Source organism: Gorilla gorilla, chromosome 6, assembly GCF_029281585.2.
Source record: "Gorilla gorilla gorilla isolate KB3781 chromosome 6, NHGRI_mGorGor1-v2.1_pri, whole genome shotgun sequence".
In the NCBI taxonomy this organism is placed as follows: domain Eukaryota; kingdom Metazoa; phylum Chordata; class Mammalia; order Primates; family Hominidae; genus Gorilla; species Gorilla gorilla.
The window spans coordinates 55,716,403-55,738,548 of NC_073230.2; the positions used below are offsets into that span (position 1 = coordinate 55,716,403).

The following is a 22,146-nucleotide window of genomic DNA, read 5'->3' on the forward strand; positions in this document are numbered from 1 at the left end:
TTTGTACTATTCGGGGATACCGCATATCTAATATAATGTCTTCAGCAGCTAAACATATTCAAGAGATGTACTTTGTTAACATGTAATTAGCGGTCCAAAGGCATCTTCCCTCCCTCCCTCCCTCCCTCCCTCCCTCCCTTCCTATCTTCCTTCCTTCCTTCTGCAAGATTTATTAAGGTCTACTAAGTCCAGGTACTACTCTAGAAATAGGAGACACAGCATGAACCAGATCAATGGTGTCCTTGCTATCTGGAGTTAATAGTGAGGCAGTCCAAAAAATAAATGAGAAAACACATACATAAATAATATAAACTCAGGTAATGAAGGAAAGAAAAGCGGGGTATGCAGAGGAAGAGAGAGTGGTGTGGAAAGGAAGTCCTTCTGAGATGGAGGTCAGGGAGGTCCTCTCTGAAGACTAAGACTAGAAGGAGCGCTTCAAGTATCTGAAGGAAGGAGTTTCCAGGTTGAGTAAAACCAAAATGCTGTGGGAATGATCTGCCCTAGTGGTTGGAGGGTGGGAGGGAGGGAGGGAGGGCAGGAGGAGGAAAAACGTGGCTGGAGGCATTGCCAGGGTCACATCATGCTGGGTGCACAGCCACGGGCTTTTGTCCTGAGTGCCCTAGGAAGCCACTGGAGGGACCTGTCAGGAGAGTAACAACAGCCTAGTTTGTGGTGAAGAGTCCTCTGCCTGTCATGTGATGAGATGACTGCAGGCAGCAAGAAGAGAAGCAGCGAGGGCAAAGGAAGGGCTCCTACATGGTCTAGGCAAGAAGGAGTCGCTGCACTTCACTTAGGCTAAGGAGGCTCCTTTAAGACTTGAAACCAAGGTCACTGAAGCAAGATATAGTAATAAAACACAAATGTTGTAAGGAGGAATACTTTTATAAATGCAATACAAAGGCAGATCTTTCTTCATTCATTCAGTTGTATTGATTAAGCACCTACTGTGAGTACGAATGTAAGCCTCTACAACAGATCTGCGTGTGTACTGTAAAGACTTTTAAATGTTCTGTATGATGATGTTTTGATATACTGAAGAACAAAATGAAACAAAAGCATTCTGGCTAAGGAGACAATGCTTCTCTTGGGGCTGGGGCTAGCCAACTCTTAGAGATTACAAAAGGCCCAGCCTGCAATGTGTCTTTGATTTGCAAACTGACCAATCCAGAACCACCCCCAACAAATCATCCTGGGCAAGTAGAGACCACCCTTAGGCCTAGGATCTGCTGAAATTAAACTAACTGATTCTAAACTATTCATCCAGCCCTGCCTTAGCCTTGCCTTTCTTTGCCGTGGAAAACCCAAAAAAAACCTTGGCTTAAGGGCTCCCCTTGCTCCTGTCTGCTGTCTCCTGACCTCCCTGCAGCTTCCCCATGTGGCCTTGTGTGGCCTGCCATGCCTCTTGTCTCTAGGACCTGGGAGTATTTTCTTTGTTTTTCTCTCCTCTGTGGCTGCACCTGACTGACCATCTCATCCAAGAAGAGCACGACACACAGGAAGGAACATGAGAAGGGCTGGAGAAGCCGTGCAGTTGGAAGCAGCTGAGAAGGACTGTTGAAGGAAACACTGCCTCAAATCAGAGGAATAAATCATTCACTCATCATCCATTATACCCTCGATAGATAAATCATTCACTCATCAGCCATTTATCGATTCATTCATCAAATAAGTCATTTACCTACTCATTTGACAGATAAATCATTCACTAGACATCCATCTCTTCACTAGACAGATAAATCAGTCACTCGCTGATCAAACATCTGTTCATTCGATAGATGAATAAGTCATTCGCTGATCATCAATTCATTCTACAATGTGTTTACTGAGTGCCAATGTGCCAGGGACTGTGATCCATCTGGGAACATAGCATAAGCTGGCCATGGAAGCTTTCCTGGAAGAGCTCAGAGCAGAAGACACAGACACAGAAAGAGCCACTAAGTGCCAGGTGCCACCTGCTTCCCAGAGGAGGGAATAAATACTGAGCTGGTGTGTGTGTGTGTGTTTTGGGGGTTGGGGGAAAGGCGGGGGGAGTGGTGGTCCTTACAAGACAAGCCTGAGGAAGACTTCCCAGAGAGAAGTGGAGCCAGACCTGAAGGAGGAGGCTCGCTGAGCAGATAACTTAGGAAGGACGTGGAGGAAGGCATTTTTGGCAGACGACACTCCATGGCCAAGGCATGGAAGAGCTGGGATGCTCATCCTTGGGCCTGGGGCTACTGTTGGGATTTTGGAGCATAGGGTGAGAGAAAGGCAGAAAGAGGGGAGCTAGAAATAAAGGTTTGGTTCAGATCGTGCCATGTAAGAGTTCAACTTTTCCCTGTGATTCTGTGGAGCTCTCAGTGGCTGTGTAAGGGAACAGGTGGGAAATCCAGATTGCAGAAAGGCTGTGGAGGAGAGCTGAGTGGAGAGAGGCAGCAGGCATAGAAGCACAGTCACCTGGCTGTCTTCCTCCCGATGGTATTGCTTCTTGAATATCACTGTAATAGGCTTCAAAATCTATAAGAAAGGACAAAATCATAATGTTTCCTTTAAAATCACAGAATCCCCTGAAATTAATAGCAGCTCCCCTGATGGGTCACATTGTCCTTGGTGTATTTCTAGACTCCATACATTGCTCTGTGGATTACAAAATACCCTCAGTGGTGGTGTCTTCCCTCACTCATGACAGCTGGGCAAGGCAGGTTTCATTGCCCCAGGGCCCCAGGAGGAGGAGATGGAGCTCCAATAGGTGTGTGGTTTCTAAGAATAACCCAGCGAGTAAGTTGAGACCAAGGCTCACATATGGGTCTCTGCCACCACACCCAGCATCCTATCCTCTCTTCAAGCGAGTCTTTTACTGTTCTTTTAGAGAAAATGTCTCACTCTTTTCTTTTAGAAGGAGAGAAATGGACATAAGAATGCCCTGCTGCAAATGTCGCCTCCTGTCCCCTCAGCCCTCCTTTCCCAGAGGCAGAGGACCTCACAGCAGTCCCTCCAGCCAGCCAGCCAAGTCTGGGAGGCCTGGAGCACAGCTGAATTGACAAGAGCATGCAGAGCGTGAGACCACCATAGCCCAAGAGTAAGCAGCAAAATCAGTAAGCAGCTGGGGACAGTGACAGAGAGACAGATGCCAGGTCAGAGCTTTTCTCATTATTATCTTTTCTCTCCATTTTTTAAGTACCAGAATGGTTTCCATCCCCCTGAAACCCAATGATAAAGTAAAGCAATTGATCCCAGGGCAGGGCAGAAGGATGAGGAAGCCGGTGTGGAGTAAACAATTAGCACAGACACTGCACACACGGGACATCACTGCAGCCTCAGAACCTGCCATGGGTTTGTCATTTTCCCAGTTCAGAGATGAGGAATCCGAAACTCGATGACTATTGCACAACCAGCAAGTCGTGGGTGTGAACCTGGAGCTTTCTGATTTAAAGGCCCATGTTGATGTGATCTCACACCTTACCCACCAGATTCACTGCTTCCAAAGGTAACTTTGGTGCCTAGACAAGAGGGATGACATGCAGGAACAGTGGCACTTACCAGAGAGGTGAGGATCAGGGCTGTGGGTGGGCTGACTTCTCTCAGAGGGGCCAGTCATCAGGGATCCCTTGCTCTGTGGCCCTGGCTCTAGGTCTAGTGAACCTTCCTCTGGAGCCTCCCCCAGGACTGCAGAGTCCCCCGCAGGAGGAATCCAGTAGACTCCAGTCATGGGCTCTGTGGGGATTCCCCTTGGAGCTGAAGGGGCAGGTTGGCCAAGGGTCACGGGTGAAGGTTCCCGTGAGAATGGTGTGGTCGTTGCATCAGGATCTGCAGTGCCAGGCTCAGTGGGCAGCAGGTTTAACTGTGATGACTCTGAAATGGCACCGAGTCCCAGCGAGCCAAGCAGCCCCACTACTCTGCAGAAGGGAACTTAAGCAAACGTTTGGCAGTGTTAGAATTTTGCAGCAAAAATATAAAATATTTGCTTAAAAAGTCTACAGACTATGTAAGGATGCTATATTATAAACAAATCTGTTGTGAATTTGAAAACCTACACTTAAGAGATACAGGGCAGAGAGTGTGGTGTTGGCGTGTTCTGTGTTGGCATGTTGGCCAACAGCAAGAAGCACATGTATGGAAGTAGAAGGCAGGATTCACAGCGATTGCACCTGACGTTTGCTCTCCCAAGTCAGAGGGGGAGCGATCTGCTGAATCCTATGCACTCCCAGGCATGACTTATTCATGGGTATTCTAGAAAAAACTTGGGATGTATGGGGTTTCTCTTAATCCTCACTCCCCTACCCGCCAGTAAGTGATATGGTTTGGATGTTTTGCCCCTCTAAGTCTCATGTTGAAATATAATCCCCAGTGTTGGAGGGGGAGCCTGGTGGGAGGTGTTTAGATCATGGGGGTGGATCCCTCACCAATGACTTAGTGCCCTCCTCGCTGTAATGAGTGAGTTCTTGCTCTGAGTTCTTGGGAGGTCTGGTTATTTAAAGGAGCGTGGCAACTGCCCTGCCGCCTCACTCCTTCTCTCACCATGTAATATGTCAGCTCCCTTTTGCCCTCCACCATGAGTAAAAGTTTCCTGAGGCCTCATCAGAGCAGATGCTAGCACCATGCTTCCTGTACAGTCTGCAGAACCATAAGCCAAAATAAACCACTTTTCTTTATAAATTACCCAGCCTCAGGTATTCCTTTATAGCAGTGCAAGAAGGGAATAATACAGCAAGTATCTAGTATAACAGTTTTCAAAACTGCTGTTAGAATTTATGATAAAGGATGAATAGCAAAGAAAAAAATACCATGAGCATATAAATGGCCTCTCAATAAAGCAAGCTTTTACTTGCGACCATGGGAGAGCCCAATTCTTTGAGACATATCTAGGGACCATGATTTACTTTGCTGAAAGTCTAACCACTGTATGTGTTTCCACTGCAAGTTCCTCTAATCTATTCAGCATGGGCTCTGATTCAGAAAAGTTAAATTTACCTAAAAGAATTTGGAATGCCTCTCTTGCCAAGAAGGGCACAATCACCCTCTATGTCTTCATGTATCTGTGGCCGCTGAGGCCAGCTGTACCCAAAGCTCTACTTGTGGAAGCTTTGAATGGCCTCATGGAGGGGATCTTCAAGAAATGTGAAGGTCAGCGGGGGCTTGGCACCAGCTCTGTTGTAGGAGCTGGCTCTCCAGCTCAGAAATAAAGCTCCTCTGTTTGCCATTCAGAGGCACCTCTCTGATCACAAATAGTGCCAAGTAAGAAATCAGTCTCGCTCCTGGTTCAAACCTTCATGTCCTGCAGCACCCAGTGTCCTGACACCAGTGCCCAGCACGCTGCAACACATTTTACTTAGCCCTGATACCACTCTGTGAAATAGTAGGATCCTCATCTTTCACCCAAGAAAATTAAATCTTAGAATTGCTTAAAGCCACCAGCTGGTAGTGTGGGAGCAAGGATTGGAACCTTCCGCCCTGGTTCCTCTGCTCATTCCTCACTGTGCAGCTGGCCCAAAAGACAGGCGAGGTGGTGACGGACACAGCCCTCTGGGCAGTGTGTCACATCGCAGGTCCTTCTGAACTGTGGCTTTAGCTCAATAAAACTGCCTACACAGATGTTGGGCGCAGCCTTCCATATCACACTGAGGTCAGAAGCAGCCCTTGAGTGTGTCACCTCTTCTGCTGGTGCCTCACAAGTGTTCACACGGACTGTAGAGGCAAGACGGGCTGGGGAAGCATGACAGACCGTTCACCAGGCAGATCAGACACACTGGGTCATACCAAATGTATTTTGCAACATTTTAGCAATCTCACAATAACCCTGAGTTTTTCCCTCAGAAAACAAAATAAAGCTATCAATCGTTTTTACCTTCTATCCTATTCTTTTCTGTTGCATTGACTAAAAAGAGATCCCAGGAATAAGACAGATTCGGTATTTCACTGCAGTCCTCACACATAGCTTGAAGAGAGAGTTCGTCATTCCAGTTGACGAAGGTGTCTTTAAAGCTGACCCAGGAGATGTGGACGAATCTGAAATATATAAATTGGCTTGAGATCTTAGGAAAATAATGTGAGGGTTCTTTGGTCACATTAATTCATGTTAGACATGTTTAAATCACCCTACTTTGGATCTTTATTAAGGGACTTCAATAGCAATGTCACAGCACATATGATGGCACATATGGAGTGGCCAACACTGTGCCAAGCTCAACACTCGCGTGATCTGCTCTAACACTGTGAGATCCAGTGAGGCAAGGACACTGCCACCCTACAGAGTTCAGAGAGGCTGTGCAGCTTGTCCGAGTCACACAGCGGTGAGGGCAGAGCTGGGCCTGGTCAAGATCCCTCTGTTTCCAAGCCTGGGCTCTGGCCCAGCTCTCCACACTAGAGCAGTTGCCACCACGTGATCCCTCTTCGCTGCCTTGCCTCAGGGCTTGCTTCTACCAGCTGCAAACCCATCCCCTCCCAAACCTTCCCCGTGGCCGTCCACCTTTGTGATTCCCACACAGCCTCAGATGCTCACAGAGAAAGATGTCTCCACTGCCTCGGCCCCGCCTCTTCCCTGTGCAGGGTTGTGGGTCATGGGCAGTTCACACATCCCACGCCCACAGCCCGGCGCCCACCTCCCTTGGGCCTGCATTCCATGGCTGCCTTCTGTCAAGCCCTCTAGTCTCTTTGCTGACCCAGCACTTTCCAGAGTGCACTTTTATGGTTTTTCATAATATCTCGGGGGTGGTTTAGGATTTAACAGATTTATTTCCTGTGGGACTTAGGGAGGGTTTAAAAGGCCAGGTCGGTAGATACTCTGGGGTGTGTGTGGTACCTGGTGTCTCCCATGCAAACATCCTATACCCTGCACCTGACGGCCCACATCTCAGACCAAGGCCTAAGCACTCGACTCCCAGCACAGGGCTGAGGAGCCATGGTGGGAGAGGCCACACAGCATCCTCGCCCGGCACTGGGCCCAGGCTGTGTGTGTGTGTGAAAGGGTGCATCTGTGTGGGTGCACAGTGGGGTGATGGGGGTGCAGACGGACATGGGCAAAGAGAGGTCCCTCCAGCCCCAGACCTCCTGGGGACATCATCCACATAGGCCTGGACCTTCCTGACAGGATTAAAAGATGTTCACCTGATAGCTTTGGCACATATTGAAAGACTATTTTAAAATAAATTCTGTAATTATCTCATGAGTAGCAGAGGTATATAGTACATTACATTTTTGGAATAGAAATATTTAGTTTGTTAAATTTAATGATTTAAATTGTGCCCCAATTGTTGTAGCCTTGTACCTGGCATTTCTTCACTTTTAGTACATATCCAGAGCCTCAAATAACAGTCAGTAGTCGGGGCCTGTGGGGCTCCCTGGGCAGTGCTGTATGACCTTGGGGCTCACCATGGCATGGCCCACTCTTATCCACTGAGCCTTATTTTCATGGCTCTAATCTTGAAACCCTGAATTCCAGTCCGGGGAATGACCTTCAAAGCAGTCTTTCTGATCTCTGAGGACAGCAGATTTGCTTCCTCCTCCAGGAAGCCTTCCCAAACCACCCAGCCCACAAGTAGGACCATAGTAACTGCCCAGCCCCCTTGCCCCTACCATCCATGATGGAAGCAGCTCGATCTGCCCAGGGCCTTCCAGGTGACATATAGGGCTATGGGCAGAGGGTCAGTCCCAGCACTGCTTCCTGGGTGGGTGCCAGCTTGCAGCCCCCATGGGAGAGTGTCCAAAGCAGGTGGGCCTGGGCTCCTGCTCCATCCCGATGCTCACTTACATAATGACCCAACCCCCTTAGAGGAGGAGGCTGGGAAACAGCTGCAACTCACACCCTTCCTGCACTTGGCTCGGTCCTGGTATCCTGTGTTTGGTGTCCGGGGGCTGCACTACACCCACTGGCGCTGTTCTGGCCTCAGCGCTACAGGGGTTCTGGGTTTGGGGCACAGCACTTCTTTGCCTCTGTATCTTTCATAGTCTCAGACCTCACAACTGGGCCCACACTGCTGTCCCCTCCGCCCTGTGATGCTTGGAAGGCCTGGGCAATGGCCCTGAAACCCCTGGCTGGGAACTTGATGGCTTTGCCTCCTGGCTTCAGCCCCAAGCCCCGGGAGAGTCCCTGATCTTTCGGGCAGGTGCTGTGATGGGAGGGTTCCTGATGAGGTTCCACTCAGAACCCCCAGCTGTGCCAGCTTTAGCTAGTGTGCTTGGCTGTCAGATGCTGCCCAGACATCAGCCCGAGAGCAGGGACTGCTTCCCCAGCCGCTTTCTGAACAGTCTTCTCCTCCTCCTTTGCAGTGAGAATCCTGCATGGCCAAACTCCAAACTGCTTGCTGTGCACAGCAGATTCCTTTCACCGATGCTAGCACCAGGTGGGAACAAACACCGGTGAGCTGAGCTGTGCTGAATACAGGGTCAGGTACCTGAACGCCGAGTCAGCGTAGGGGGACAGGAACACCCGGGCCTCAGAAGAGTTCCGGCCACCACTGGAGACCCTCAGCATCACAAGGAACTGATCATAGCTGTCACTGAGCCATTGTGCCTCAAAGGAAACAGTGGGAGCCATGGCATCCAGTTGGTGTGCAGTGGAGGAATCGAAGCAGGGATGTGCTGGGGAGCCAGCGGTGGCGCATTCCCAGTGATACCTGTTGGAGAAGTCATCGGAGTGGCTGAGGGGAGCATCAGGCAGAGTCAGGGACTACCCTGTGTCACTGCATGGGTTTTCCCCAGGTGAGGGGGACCACAGGGGACACGTGCTGGGAAGAGATATTGCTTCCCACATTTTCTCCTGTAACTGAAGTGGGAGGTTGCAAAAGTGCAGCAGCACCACCACCTGGGGTGGGCTCAGGCCACCCCTCCCGACTCACTGAGGCCTGACTCCAGACAGCCTTGTTTCCAGCCGCCCCAGGCTTCCTACCCCTTCTCTGCGCACAGCGACTTCCTCTGCTCACATCACTGCCACCTCCCAAGTCACACAGCTGTGCTGCCCTCAAGTATGTCCCAAACACTGCACCCCATCATCATGACAGCTCCATGTGACAGACAAGAATGCTATGTGAGCCCAATTTTAGGAAGAAAATGTATTTGGGAGGCCTCAGAGTGTTTCCCTGTAGCACAGCTAGTGAGGGGTCTGTGAGATGGACTTCAGGCATCTCTCCTCCCAGTCTCACAGTCTTTCTGCAATATAACAGTTGCCACACCCAACGAGATAAACATGGCTGCTCCGTCCAGGTCAAGCAGGAAGATGTCTTCCCCAACCTTGAGCCAGTCTTGCTCTAGCAGGGATGCACACTCACACATATAGTTCCAGCAGGGAGGAAATGCTGCCATGGAAATGTCTGTGGCTAGGAAGGCCTGGCCCCATCCCGCAGCCATAAGCCCTTTTCAAAGGTGTCACCTAAATGTGAACTGATATTGATCTTTTAAAGAGCATTTCTCTGTCTGGTGTGCAGGCACCTCATTCTAGACCTTTCTGTTTCCAGAGCCTGCATAAAGAGGCACTGTGATGGCTCAGGAACTACCCTGCTCAGCAGGAGCACTGCCTCCAGCTCACAGGCTGTGCAGAGCAACTGCCCCTGGGGCTTAGCTGGAATATTCTATACTCCCAGGGAACAAATTCAGCTCATTTCAGCAGCCACACATGGAGCTCTTGTTTTTGGGCATTGTGCAGGTGCTAGGGCATGCGGATGTGAAGATGAGTAAGACACAGCCTCTGTCTCCTTAGGTTGGGTGCAGGGAATTCTGCAGATGGCTAAGGGCTTTCCCAGAGCATGTGCATGACTCAAATTGGGGAGTCCAAGCAGTCTTTTGCCTCCTCTCAACTCAAGAAACAGCAAATTCCACACCTGGAATACAGCAAATATGTGTGATCACAGGGGTTGGGAAAACAACGCAACTCATCTATTGCTTTATAAATAAATATTCCCTGACTAGCTACTACGTTCCAGGCATGGGGGATATGTCAAATAAGAGCCCTGCCCTCCAGAGCAGTGACCATAGTAAGTGAGCAAAGGCTCGATGTCAAGGGTGACTACTGTGAAGAAAGATGCCATCAAATCAGGGTAGGATCTGTCATTTTGGAGTCTCAGCGGGGGCCTCACTGGGAAGGTGATATTTGAGCAATGAGTGAAGGCGGTGATGGCAGATGTTTGGTGAACTGAGTGATGAGCCGCAGAAGGAACCCTTGCTGTAAAGAGCTGAGAGAGATGCAAGCTGGGTAAGTCCAAGGAGGGGCAGGAAGGCCAAACGGGCTGCACAGTGAGCTGTGGAGGCAGGAAGGGACAGCTGAAGCTGCAATGGGTTGGGAGAGGTCACGTCAGCCTCATTGGCACTGTGAGGACGTTGGCTTTTACTCTTGAGTAAAAAGGGGGTGCTGGAGGGTCAAACTGTGAAGTAAAGTCTTCTGACTGTTTTAAAAGAATCTGTCTCCAAAAGGAGGGAGGTTGGGAGGTGGGTGAGGGATGAGAAATTACCTAATGGGTACAATGTACAGCATTCAGGGAATGGTTACATTAACAGTCCAGACTTTAACACCACTAATATATCCATGTAACAAAACTGCACTCATATCCCCTAAATCAAAAAGAATAAAAACCAATAATACTAGTAAAAGAACCTATCCCTGCCTTGGAGACAGGGCTGCAGGGGAGGATGGAGGTGTGGAGACTGGCCAGGAGATCTTACGGAGATGAGCCCAAGACCCTGGCAGCTCAAACCACAATGTACTGGGGGTAGGGGAGGTGGTGTGGAACTGATGTTTAAGGGAGGGCCAAAAAAAAAGAAAGAAAAAGAAAAACTAAAAGATGCTGGTAAAGATTTTGGCCTGTGGCTGGGCCTGATGGCTCACGCCTGAAATCCCAGCACTTTGGGATGCCAAGGCGGGCAGATCACTTCAGGTCCGGAGTTTAAAACTAGCCTGGCCAACATGGTGAAACCCATCTCTACTAAAAATACAAAAATTAGCCAGGCATGGTGGCGCACATCTGTAGTCTCAGCTACTCAGGAGGCTGAGGCAGAAGAATTGCTTGAATCCGGGAGGCGGAGTTTGCAGTGAGCTGAGATCGAGCCACTGCAGTCCAGTCTGGGTGACAGAGTGAGACCCTATCTCAAAAAAAAAAAAAAAAAAAAAAAAGAGAAAGAAGATTTTGGCCTGAGCAACTGGCAAGGTCCTTCCACGGGTACAGAAGGCAGGTGTGTGGCTGAGATGTCTCGAGGCTGTCCAGAGGGGGCGCTGTAGGGACGCCGGGACTCACAGCCCGGAGTCCGGAGAATGGTCTAAACAGAGAATTCCTGTTTGAGGCTGTTGCACATGGATCATGGATGGATCCACATCAGGACCCTGGCTGAGGCCACAGGCGGGAAGCGGTGTGGATGGAGAAGAGGACCAAGGGCTGAACTGGGGGCAGCCTCCAGCAACAAGAGACCCATCTACCTGGAGATGAGCAACCCGTGGAAACCAAGCCTTCCACACACCACGGCATCTCACTAACCAAGAATTTAACAATGGTGACACTCAAGCCTCATGTTCCAAAACAGATCATTCTTTAAACACCACCTTAAAAAGCGACTCACATTTTACTTCCACTCTTTTCCTCAATTCCCTTATATTTTGATCCTAAAGCAGTTAAACTTACGAAAGTTGATGTGCTTAAAATTTAAAACTATTAATAGCCTCCAACGTTCCAGAGCCTGCATTTGCAGAATGCGCGGTCTGAGTAGCTGCACAGCTCTGTGTGGGGGTGGTGCTCACCTGAGAGTCGCCCCAGGGTTGTCAGGGTCGAAGGACTGGGTCCCTCTGAGGACAATGGGGGATGAGGTGGTCCTGGAGAAGAATAGGTGTGTGCCCTCGGAGATCACACTGACAGGGGCCTGGGCTCGCACCTCCAGGCCCACACAGTAGTTGCTGTACACCACACTGCCTTCAATCTGAACCTGCAGGGGCAAGGAAGGACAGGGGATGTCATGCAGGGACAAGGCAGGGACTCACTGGAGAAACACACTAGTCTGAAAATTAGAAAGGAAGCCCACGAGTCTCAATGCATCCCTGGCTCCAACTAAAACAGTCTTGGTAGTCAAAATAACCACTCTACTGTACGACATGAGAGCTGTGACTGGAGTCCACAAGAGCATGGACATCTTCCTATCCAAGCTTGTGTTAATGTACAAATTTGGGCATTTCCTAGCTTGTGAACACAATAGAGACTTTCCATGTGTGCACATTTTATAGTTTTCAAACCTCCTCCTTCCACAGTGAATTGTTCAGGCTCCTGGCTTTTGTGCAACTTCCTTCACCTATCTTAGAGCTGCTTCTTTCTAACCCCCAAACATATCATGGACTTTAGGAAATGTAAATGAAATTTAAGACAAATACTTTTAAACCCAGGAATAGCAGAACATGTTATAAATAAAACATTCATATTGTTCTTTTACAAGTTTGATGCGGCCAGGCGCAGTGGTTCATGCCTGTAATCCCAGCACTTTGGGAGGCTGAGGTGGGTGGATTGCTTGCACTCAGGAGTTTGAGACCAGCCTGGGCAACACGGTGAAACCTCATCGCTACTAAAAATACAAAAATTAGCTGAGCGTGGTGGCATGCGCCTGTAATCCCAGCTACATGGGAGGCAGAGGCACGAGAATCGCTTGAACCCAGTAGCCCAGAGGGGGAGGTTGCAGTGAGCTGAGATCACACCACTACACTCCAGCCTGGGCAAGAGAGTGAGATCCTGTCAAAAAAAAAAAAAAATTGATGCAATTTGAAAAAATACAGTCTAATACATGCTGTTCTTTCACTGGGTCTCAGCCTTGATCACTCTAGATTTTCTTCAGATGCACACAGTTCCCTGCTGATCAGTCTCCTGAGTAGGACCAAAGACAACGGAACAGCTGTAGGATCAGAACTCTCATTTCCACCTTCAACCTCTGTTTGCTCAGCCTCTCCAGCTCCAAGGAGCTGCTGAGAATGTTCCAAGTATATACAAAGGCTGGAGGAGGCACCAAGCAGGAAGCTGCTTGGGGAAGATGCAGGGCTGGTCAGGAGCAAAGGAAACCTGAGGCTCTGACTGTGAGGTCAGAGACAGCAGAAGTTACCTTATCTGTCAGAAGGTCTCCAAGACCTAGAGAAAGACACGGACCCCCTGTGAAGACACTGAAGTCTACAGAAGTGGCTCCCAGCTCATAGCCAAACCTCCTTTGGAGCTCCCATTACCTGGCCTGTCCCATAGGCTGGACACATCTTCTATGGCTTGCTGGGTTTAATTTAAAAATTACGTAGTTTATATATTTAGAAAGCAGAGTTTTGTTTTTTAAGAAAGGGATTATAATCTGTAAGCAGGTGTCTCTGGCTAAAAAATTGAAAGTAAGTATTTGGAGGAGGGAGGGAGGGAGGGGTAAGACAGGAATTTCAGTTGAATGCGTTATCACATATTCACAGGATATAGGAGTTATGGATATCTATGGAAGAGGATTGTGTTTTTGTGTAATAAGTAAACATATATATGTGCTTTATGTTTACTTTTGGGTGGAGACAATATTGCAATGTATTATAATTAGGTCTTTTATGTTAAAAGGTAAAGTAGGGACATGAAGGCACTTAAATGCGTAGTCAAACTGGGCAGAATTAGTTTATGGTTGGTGTTTTTTATTAGGAAAAATTTATAGAAATTAGTTTTTTGTTTAATTAAAGTCATAGTTAAGGCTTGAGGAATGGGGGGTTAATTAGTTGATGTTTGGTGGTTGTAGAGTTGTAATTGTTTTAATATTGTTTATTTTAAGGCTAGTGTTTGTTTAGTTGATAGAGAAAAAGGGAGAAAAATCCTGTGGCAATGAGAACAGTTTATTTTTTAATTGTAGGACTGTGTGATTTCACTCTTGCCTGGCATCACCTTAGGTCTTGTTTATAATTTGGTATCTTATTGTCATAAAGCGTATGTCCTGGCCAGGCGTGATGGCTCACGCCTATAATCCCAGCACTTTGGGAGGCTGAGGCAGGCAAATTGCTTGAGCCCAGGAGTTCGAGAGCAGCCTGTGCGACAGGGTGAAACCCTGTCTCTACAAAAAATTAGCCAGGCATGGTGGTATGCGCATGTAGTCCCAGCTACTCAGGAGGCTGAGGCAGAAGGATCACTTGAGCCCAGGAGGGAGAGGTTGCAGTGAGCCGAGATTGCAGCCACTGCACTCCAGCCTGAGCAACAGAGTGAGACCCTGTCTCAAAAAAAAAAAAAAGGAGTCCGTTCTGTCAGTCTTATAATCACTATTTTAACATTAATGTTGGTCAGTTGTTGTGTCTAAACTGTGAAAGGGAGGGGATATAATGAGGCATATCTGACCTTGAGTCCCATTATGGCCAGGAACTCCATTTTTAAAGTTTTTTCTGGGTCCCCTTGGCCAAGAGGGGATTTGTTTAGTTGTTTGGGGGGACTTAGGATTTTATTTTTAGTTTACAGGCTCTATCTACCTCCCCTACTAGGTTGTTCACACAAGTGTGCAAAGACCTTATTTATCTCCAAATCCCTCCCCCCAGCACACAGCCAGGTACAAATAGTGCTGTTTTCATTAGGAAAATGAAGAGCAGCCTCACCCTCCTCCACTCGTGCAGTATTACAGATTTTCCTTTGCATTTCCCCTTGGCTTCTTACAATTAGCCACCCATCAGGTCAGATGCTCCCCACCACCCCGAGGTCCCCTGACATTGACCCTGCTCTGCTCTCTATTCCCCGGCTGCCCCCTGCTTCAGCCTCTAATGACTTCTCACCTTCACTAACACTCTCCCAACATCCCAGCCTTCAGTCTGTTTCCTACTTGTTCCCAATCAACATTTCTAAAGAAGAGTATACAGCCTGCTGGGAAAGCTCTGCTTTTTCCTACAAACTGCATCTGAAGTAATGCTATGCTAAGCCTGGTCTGCAGCCTGTTGTCACTTGGCCCATCGTTACCTGCCTATTTCGCAATGAGATAAGTACAGACACTGAGAGGAAGCTTCTGGCAACTCCAGCATTTGCCATCGCTGTGACATCCCAGCACAGATTGGGAGGATTTGCTTCCTCAGGCAAGGTCAGGGTAGTTTGGGTGCCGAGGAGCTCTGTGGCAAGCCACACAAGGCACCAGATGGAACTGTGCTCAGTAGGACTGCGTGCCCCACAGCTTAAAAGAGCAAAGATCCTTCGCTGCAGATATCCTGAGGGTCCCTGATCAGGTTCCCGCAGCCTGGCCTGCCCACTGCGCCATTTGATCCCAGAATCTCCCACCAGGGTCTGCTCACTATCCCTGGTCTTCTTCTAGCCTTTGCAAAGCTGTTGCCCCTCCCAATCCCTTTCTATGTCTGTGGACAGATTCTCTTTTCAGCACCCTCTTTCTTGAAGCCTACTCTTTTAAAAATGACCTCTCCCTCTTTTAACTCGCATATTTTCACCACTTTTTCCAGACAAAATGCACCAAGCACATGCTGAGAATCAAAGTGCCAGGCAGTCACCGTGAGTGCCTCTTGGATGCCCTGCCCTCTGACTGTCGTCCCCTTTCCTTTCTGGGTGATTGACCCCTAAATGGCAGGGCCACACATTCTCCTGACATCCCGGCACCAGCACAGGGCTTATTCAAATTAGGTACACAGGAAGGTTTTGTTATACACATTGGAAGGAGTTTTTCATCAATTGCTTTGACTGCATTTGAACATAATTTGTTCTCTTTGGGGGAAGTAAACATTTCTCTTAAAATCCTATGCAGATTTTTTTTTTTTTAAAACAACCTCCCTTTTCCTGGATAGAACAGGTGTTGAATTCCAAATGCTGAGCTCTTGCTCCAGGGCGATGAGAAGCATGGGTTTCACTGGGCCAGTAGAGCAGTAAGTCAGCCAGCTGACCTTGGCAAGGGCAGTGTAGTTCCCATACTCCAAGGTGTGGCTCGGGAGGATGAGGGTCTGTCTGCGAGTGTCCACAGCAGCAGGGAGGGAGACAGGGAGCCCTTCAGAGTCCATCAAGTTCCAGGTGTAAGAAAGACCTTGGGAAATATCACAGAAGACTGCAGCTTCAAACGTCACACCCAGCCTCACAGGCTGAGACCTCCATATCTAAGTATCAAGAAGAGAAGATGTCTCATTAAAATGTCCATCACATCTAATGTACTGGTAAATTACTAGAAACTTAGTCTTAACTGTAGATCTCCCATTATTTGTTTGCATAATGACAGAATGATATTCTTAGGTCTGGGCTTTAGACAACACCAGAATAAACACTACATCTATTTTACAGACAAAAATAAAAGGTTAAAAAAAGCCAACTAAAATAATAAGTAAATATTTATATACTCATGAGAAAAAACTTCCTATGCATAAAATTAATGGAAAAATAGCAAAGATATCTGATATTTGATTACATAAAAAATTTAAGCTTCCAAACATCAAAAATATAAATGTTATGCTCCTGGGTTTTGGCACCTATGTGTATATATAAATTTTTTAAATCAATCAATATAATAAGAAAATCATTTGCAGTATACACAACAGATGTTTGCTTTCCCTATTTTTTTCTTCACTGAGATATTCTTATGTCATTCTCAGAAATCATGACATTTAATCCCTAATACTAAATACACATCTCTAAAAACTAAGAGAATTTTCCTACATCAACACAACACTACTATCTCACCTTTAAAATTAACAATAAGTTCTTAGTATAATTTAAACCTAGTTCATAATCAAATTTCCCTTATTGTCTCCAAAACATACCCTTGTGCAATTGTTTGATTTGAGATGCACAAAAGTTCTTTTGTTAAAAAAAAAAAAGGAGAGAGGAGAAAAAAATTTTCTTATCAACTAGAACTATGAGGTTTCCTAAACTATAGTTTGGTCAGGAAAATAAGAATAAATGCTTAATTCTTTCCCTTAATTACCAACATTCAGAGTAAGAAGCTGGGCACTAGTTACTTCCAAAGGTGACCGATATGTTGTGTGTATCTGCCTGCTTGGTGGGAACAGGAGAAGCTTCTCTTTCTCTTTCAGCATAATTATTTTTAAAATATTAGCATTATTCATTCAATTGTGGATGTTATCTTTTAGATGCTCCAAGTAGCCCATCAGGGGCCTGGGGCACTCTCCTTGGCCTGGCTCTGGCAACCTTCTGATATGACCCTGGTAGTGTTTTAAAGTGATGGGTTTGTTGCACTATTCTTTCTACGTTTATTTACGCTTTAAAATTTCCATAACAAAGAATTGTAAATGTTAATAGTAGCTGATACATATATAAAAAGCATATCTGCTCACTTTAATAAGCCAATGACGACGAGGATATGGGGGAAATATTAGTGTCTACCCATCCACACCCCTTATCCCTCCCAGCCACTCTGTCTTTCTGAAGCCCCTCCACACCCCCTACTTTGGGCTGGAGCCAGATGCCCCCTCAAGCATGGAGGAGCAAGCCAGGCTAGGGGGCCTCAGGATAGAGTCCCTGCCTGGCCAGGGCGCCTCCACCCTGGGGCAGACGCTGGGTGCAGGGTCTCCCCCAGAGGGATTTTTTTTTCCTGAAGGTTCCCTAAAAATTGGAAAGGGAAGGCCGGGCGCAGTGACGCAAGCCTGTAATCCCAGCACTTTGGGAGGCTGAGGTGGGCGGATCATGAGGTCAGGAGATCAAGACCATCCTGGCTAACACGGTGAAACCCTGTTTTTACTAAAAATACAAAAAATTAGCCAGGTGTGGTGGCGGATGCCTGTAGTCCCAGCTACTCTGGAGGCTGAGGCAGGAGAATGGTGTGAACCTGGGAGGCGGAGCTTGCAGTGAGCCCAGATCGCACCACTGCACTCCAGCCTAGGCAACAGAGCGAGACTCCATCTCAAAAAAAAAAATGGAAAGGGAAAAACCTGGAGGCAGCTGAGAAATGGGATTTTAAGAAATCTTGGTGCTCATTATAAATGAAAGTTTACTTTTGACATTCTTTAAGTGACTTTAGTTATAATTAAAATTACTTTCCAATTACTTTTTATTGTTTCTATTCTGAATATGATATCATTCTAAGATTTGTCACAAAACTGCCCAGATTTATATGGGTTACAGCAAATTTTAATACCAGGGTGCCAATTTTTAGCTCATTCATAATAATAAACATTAAAAAATACGAAATGCCTAGTGAGAGTGAGAGTTGGTCCCTCAGAGCGGACACATGTGAGCTGCTACAAGAACATCTCTAGGCTTGTCAAGATTCTGGGAAAGGCATTGTGTTCTTCAATTCTATAACTTGTAGTAATTATTCCTGTGAAAAGGCCATACACTTGCAGAACAATGTACAGACAGTGTAATTGCCAAGTTATTTGTAGTGATAGAAAACCGGAAACTTGGCCAGGCATGGTGGCTCATCGCACATTGCGAGGCCAAGGTGTGCAGATCACCTGAGATGAGGAGTTCAAGACCAGCCTGACCAACATGGTGAAACACCATCTCTACTAAAAATACAAAATTAGCTGGGTGTGGTGGCAAGCGCCTGTAATCCCAGCTACTTGGGAGGCTGAGGCAGAAGAATAGCTTGAACCCAGGGGGTGGAGACTGCAGTGAGCTGAGATCATGCCATTGCACTCCAGCCTGAGCAACAAGAGTGAAACTCAGTTTCAAAAAAAATAAATAAATAAAAAGAAAGACAACTGGCAACAACAGTTGTTCAATCAGAGGACATTATACAGTGATGTATAATCTTTATGCATGATTTAACAGTAGGACATCATTAAAATTATGTAATCAAAAGGCTGCTTAATAACAAAAGAAAATGCTCACACTGCAACTCAGGTTTGTGACAAACCCACATACCACATATAAAAAGCCTTAGAAAAATGCTGAAAATAAATAATTAGACAAAAGTGGCTATCACCTACTGCCTGGATTTGAGATGATTTCATTTTTTTCTTTATACTTTTAGAAAACACATAAAATAAAGAAAAAATGACTGGGCAGGGTCCTTCAGGTCCATAATCCCAGAACTTTGGGAGGCCAAGGCAGGTGGATCAATTGAGGCCAGGAGTTAAAGACCAGCTAGCCTGGCCAATATGGTGAAACCCAATTTCTACTAAAAATATAAAAATTAGCTAGGCATGGTGGTGCACACCTGTAATCCCTGCTACTTGGGAGGCTAAGGCAGGAGAATCGCTTAAAGCCAGGAGGCAGAGGTTATAGTGAGCCGAGATCATGCCACTGCACTCCAGCCTGGGCAACAGAGTCTCAAAAAAAAAAAAAAAGAAAAGAAAAGAAAAAATGAAGTTATCAATGTTATTTTATGTGTTTTACAGATAAGAAAATAAAAATAACAATGTTTTACAGAAACATCAAGAAAACCACTCTGTCCCATGTCCTAACAGCAGAGTCAGGACGGGAGCCAGAGCCCTCCTGCCTAGGGTCTGTGCTTTTTCCTGCTGTGCCTTTTGCTTTAGTCCCTTTGCTATTTGGGTCCAAATCTCACACCCAGAAAACACGTTCCCCCAGCACGCAGACCTGCCCAACAGCGTGGGTGCTCGCTGGTCTAAAGGTGGGCAGGGGTCTTGCCTGTGTGGGGGCTGGGACCCTTTCCGGATTGCCCCGGGCACTTGGTTCTGCATGCTGATCTCCACCAGCACCCTCTGTGGGCTGACCTCCTGGGGTCAGATGCCATAGAAAGCAGTTTAGCAAATGCAGCTCAGTCACGGATTTTAATTCCCATGTGTCATTTGAGCACCTCTGCCCTGAAAAGGAAAATTTGCTCTGAATCACAGGCCTCAAAGGAATGAAAGAAATAAAAAGCAACCCTATTTTTTCTAACCCAGAATAGGTGTTCAACAGATAACCGATCATGTCCTTTCATTTTGGTGTTACATATATTCAAATGTTTCATTCTCCTGAAAATGCTACAGTTCTTAGCATAATCCAAAAAAAGAAAGGAAAGGAAAGGAAAAGAAAAGAAAAGAAAAGAAAAGAGCTCCTTAAAGTGAGCTGTGCTGAATGCCAGAGTAATGCAGGCGAATAAAGAACTTATTCACACACCAGACCCCAGAAATGACGCTGTCTCCTCCTGTCCAGGCTGGGGTAGCCCTCCCTCCCCTGAGGACCCAGGTCAACCGCTCTGAAGCCCTTATAGGCATTCCTTTGTGTAAATTGCAGTAGGATAAACTGGACAAAGCCTCGCTTCATGCCCCAAACTCTCGCCACTCCAAACAGTGGTCCCAACTCAGAGGGAGGCTGAAAAGAGGCTGGTGGAGGATTTCCCAGACTCCGAGCCTACCTGGACTTTCCCAGGCCCCATGTTCTTCACCAGGGGTGGCTGGCAGGGCTCGCACACGATGAAAAGTTGCTTTCTTAGAGTGGAGGCACTGACATCATTGAAGGCAAGGACCTCCACTGTAAATTCTCCTTCCCTGGGATGGTGGAAAGCACAGAAATGAACAAATTGATGTTGATGAACATCAGGCTTTCATTCACTCTTCATACCCACTCATATCTGCAGAATTATAGTATTTGACAGCAAGTCATCCCAATGAATAAGAACAGAAGAGTCAAGGGTCACAAGACTGATTTCCACAGAGGTCTTTCATCATTTAACCAACAGACTGGCTCCCCAGCTAGCCTGGGCAAGGCCAAGTACCAAACTCCCAGACCGATGTCACATGCTATATTCAAACAATACATCTATGTAAGGGGCATGTTGCTTCCTTCTTTGGGCAACCCTCCCCACAGCCATGACCTGGCCCCCTCTTGATAACAGAACAGATCCATATATTTTCTCTGTGTGATGGGTACCCCAACCGATAACTGGGGGGTCTCTGGGGATGGTCTTCCTGTTCTATTTCCTGCTCCATGGATCAGTTTTCCTGACCAATTTCTTAGAGTCCTACAAACTCAGGAAGGACAGGATAGATCCATAGCCTGTCTCCGGGGAAGGGGAGTGGGTCACAGCTGTGGAGAGATTCAGGACAGTTGGAGGTGAGAGCTGGGTAGCTCCTGACCCAGCAGGTAGGACTTTACTAAGGAAATACGTGGTTATTTTGCAAATGTTGCAACATGGATAACTACTTAAGACTTCTGAATTTGAAAGAGAAAAATATTCCCAACAGACGACCACAAATTTGAGTTTGCAAGGACCAGAATATCACTTGCCATCCTGGAGCTCCAGCAAGAAAGGTAGGGCCTACTGATAAGAATGGAGACTAGATGGTTTTCTCAGGTTGTCAGAGCACCCAGGGCACACTCTAGAGATGACAGTGGAGGCACCGAATAAACCATGTCACTTCCACAGGGCACAAAAGGGCTTCTGGAGCTACCGAGTATATCGCCAGGTACCTAGGCCACCACGTGCTCAATTGAGCATGCACCAATCTACAAGCCACTACTGCTCAATTCTTTCCTCATGTGAAAATCTATTTCTGATGAAAAAGTCCTGAATCCATAGTTAGTGATGGGGCCATTCAGTCCCCACCAAAGCGTGGAGAGGCTGCAGTGTGGGTTCTCATGGAAATCTTGCATTGGAGGAAGTTTGCAATCTTTCCCTGATGCCACTGCCTACACGAACCTCATTTTCTAGATACTTCTGCACCCTTTGATATTTCCCTACAGCAGCATAAAGTTTTGATGCTAGCCTGAGGCTCAGCCTTGACCATGTGTGTCTCCCTACTGAAAGGATTAGACCCACTTGGGTCCTAGGAATCACCCTAGAGGCTCGGCTGGGAATGAGTGATCCAGCCAGTCTGCACCTTATCATATCTCCACGATGCTTTGTCCCAGGTACACAGTGGGCACTCAGTAAATGCAGAGTTAAAGGACAGAGTTCATGCTCTTCCATATGACATCAAGGCCCTTCACAATCTGCCAACCTACACTTATCTCACCCTTCTATATATGTCTTGCCAGTCACTCCAAACATCTCCTGTTGGCACCTCACCTAGCACCTTTGCCCAGGACCTTGTCACTGTTTGGGAGCCTCTCTCCCATTTCCCTTTGTCAAGCTCCTACTCAAGATATCACTTTCAGTGAGCCATCCCCACCACATCACAGGCCTCCTTTGCAGCCACAGCCCCTGTACTGAAAGCATCTCTTTCCTCTTTGTCTTTCCCCTAGACTAGGAGCTCCTTGAGAAGCATGGTCGGGTCTTATTTGTCTCTGTGTAATCATCTGTCACCTACGTTGACTGACAGGCAGGTCTCTATGTGGAACCCAAGGGCTGATGCCTTAAGACTCTGATTCCCGCGCTGTCTGTAGAGAGCACTCC

At 47.1% G+C, this 22,146-nt stretch overlaps 1 protein-coding gene across 1 annotated transcript in view; it reads right to left on the reverse strand.

The window, feature by feature from the left end:
* Positions 1–22,146, reverse strand: part of PKD1L1 (polycystin 1 like 1, transient receptor potential channel interacting) — a 162,778-nt gene that overhangs the window by 95,949 nt on the left and 44,683 nt on the right. The window contains exons 12-18 of the mRNA XM_063708537.1: positions 20,167–20,299; positions 15,797–16,003; positions 11,693–11,874; positions 8,367–8,588; positions 5,822–5,982; positions 3,517–3,885; positions 2,434–2,493 (exon numbers count right to left, since the gene is read on the reverse strand). Of these exons, the coding sequence (XP_063564607.1) occupies positions 2,434–2,493; positions 3,517–3,885; positions 5,822–5,982; positions 8,367–8,588; positions 11,693–11,874; positions 15,797–16,003; positions 20,167–20,299 (1,334 nt within the window). The remainder of the gene's footprint in view (positions 1–2,433; positions 2,494–3,516; positions 3,886–5,821; positions 5,983–8,366; positions 8,589–11,692; positions 11,875–15,796; positions 16,004–20,166; positions 20,300–22,146) is intronic.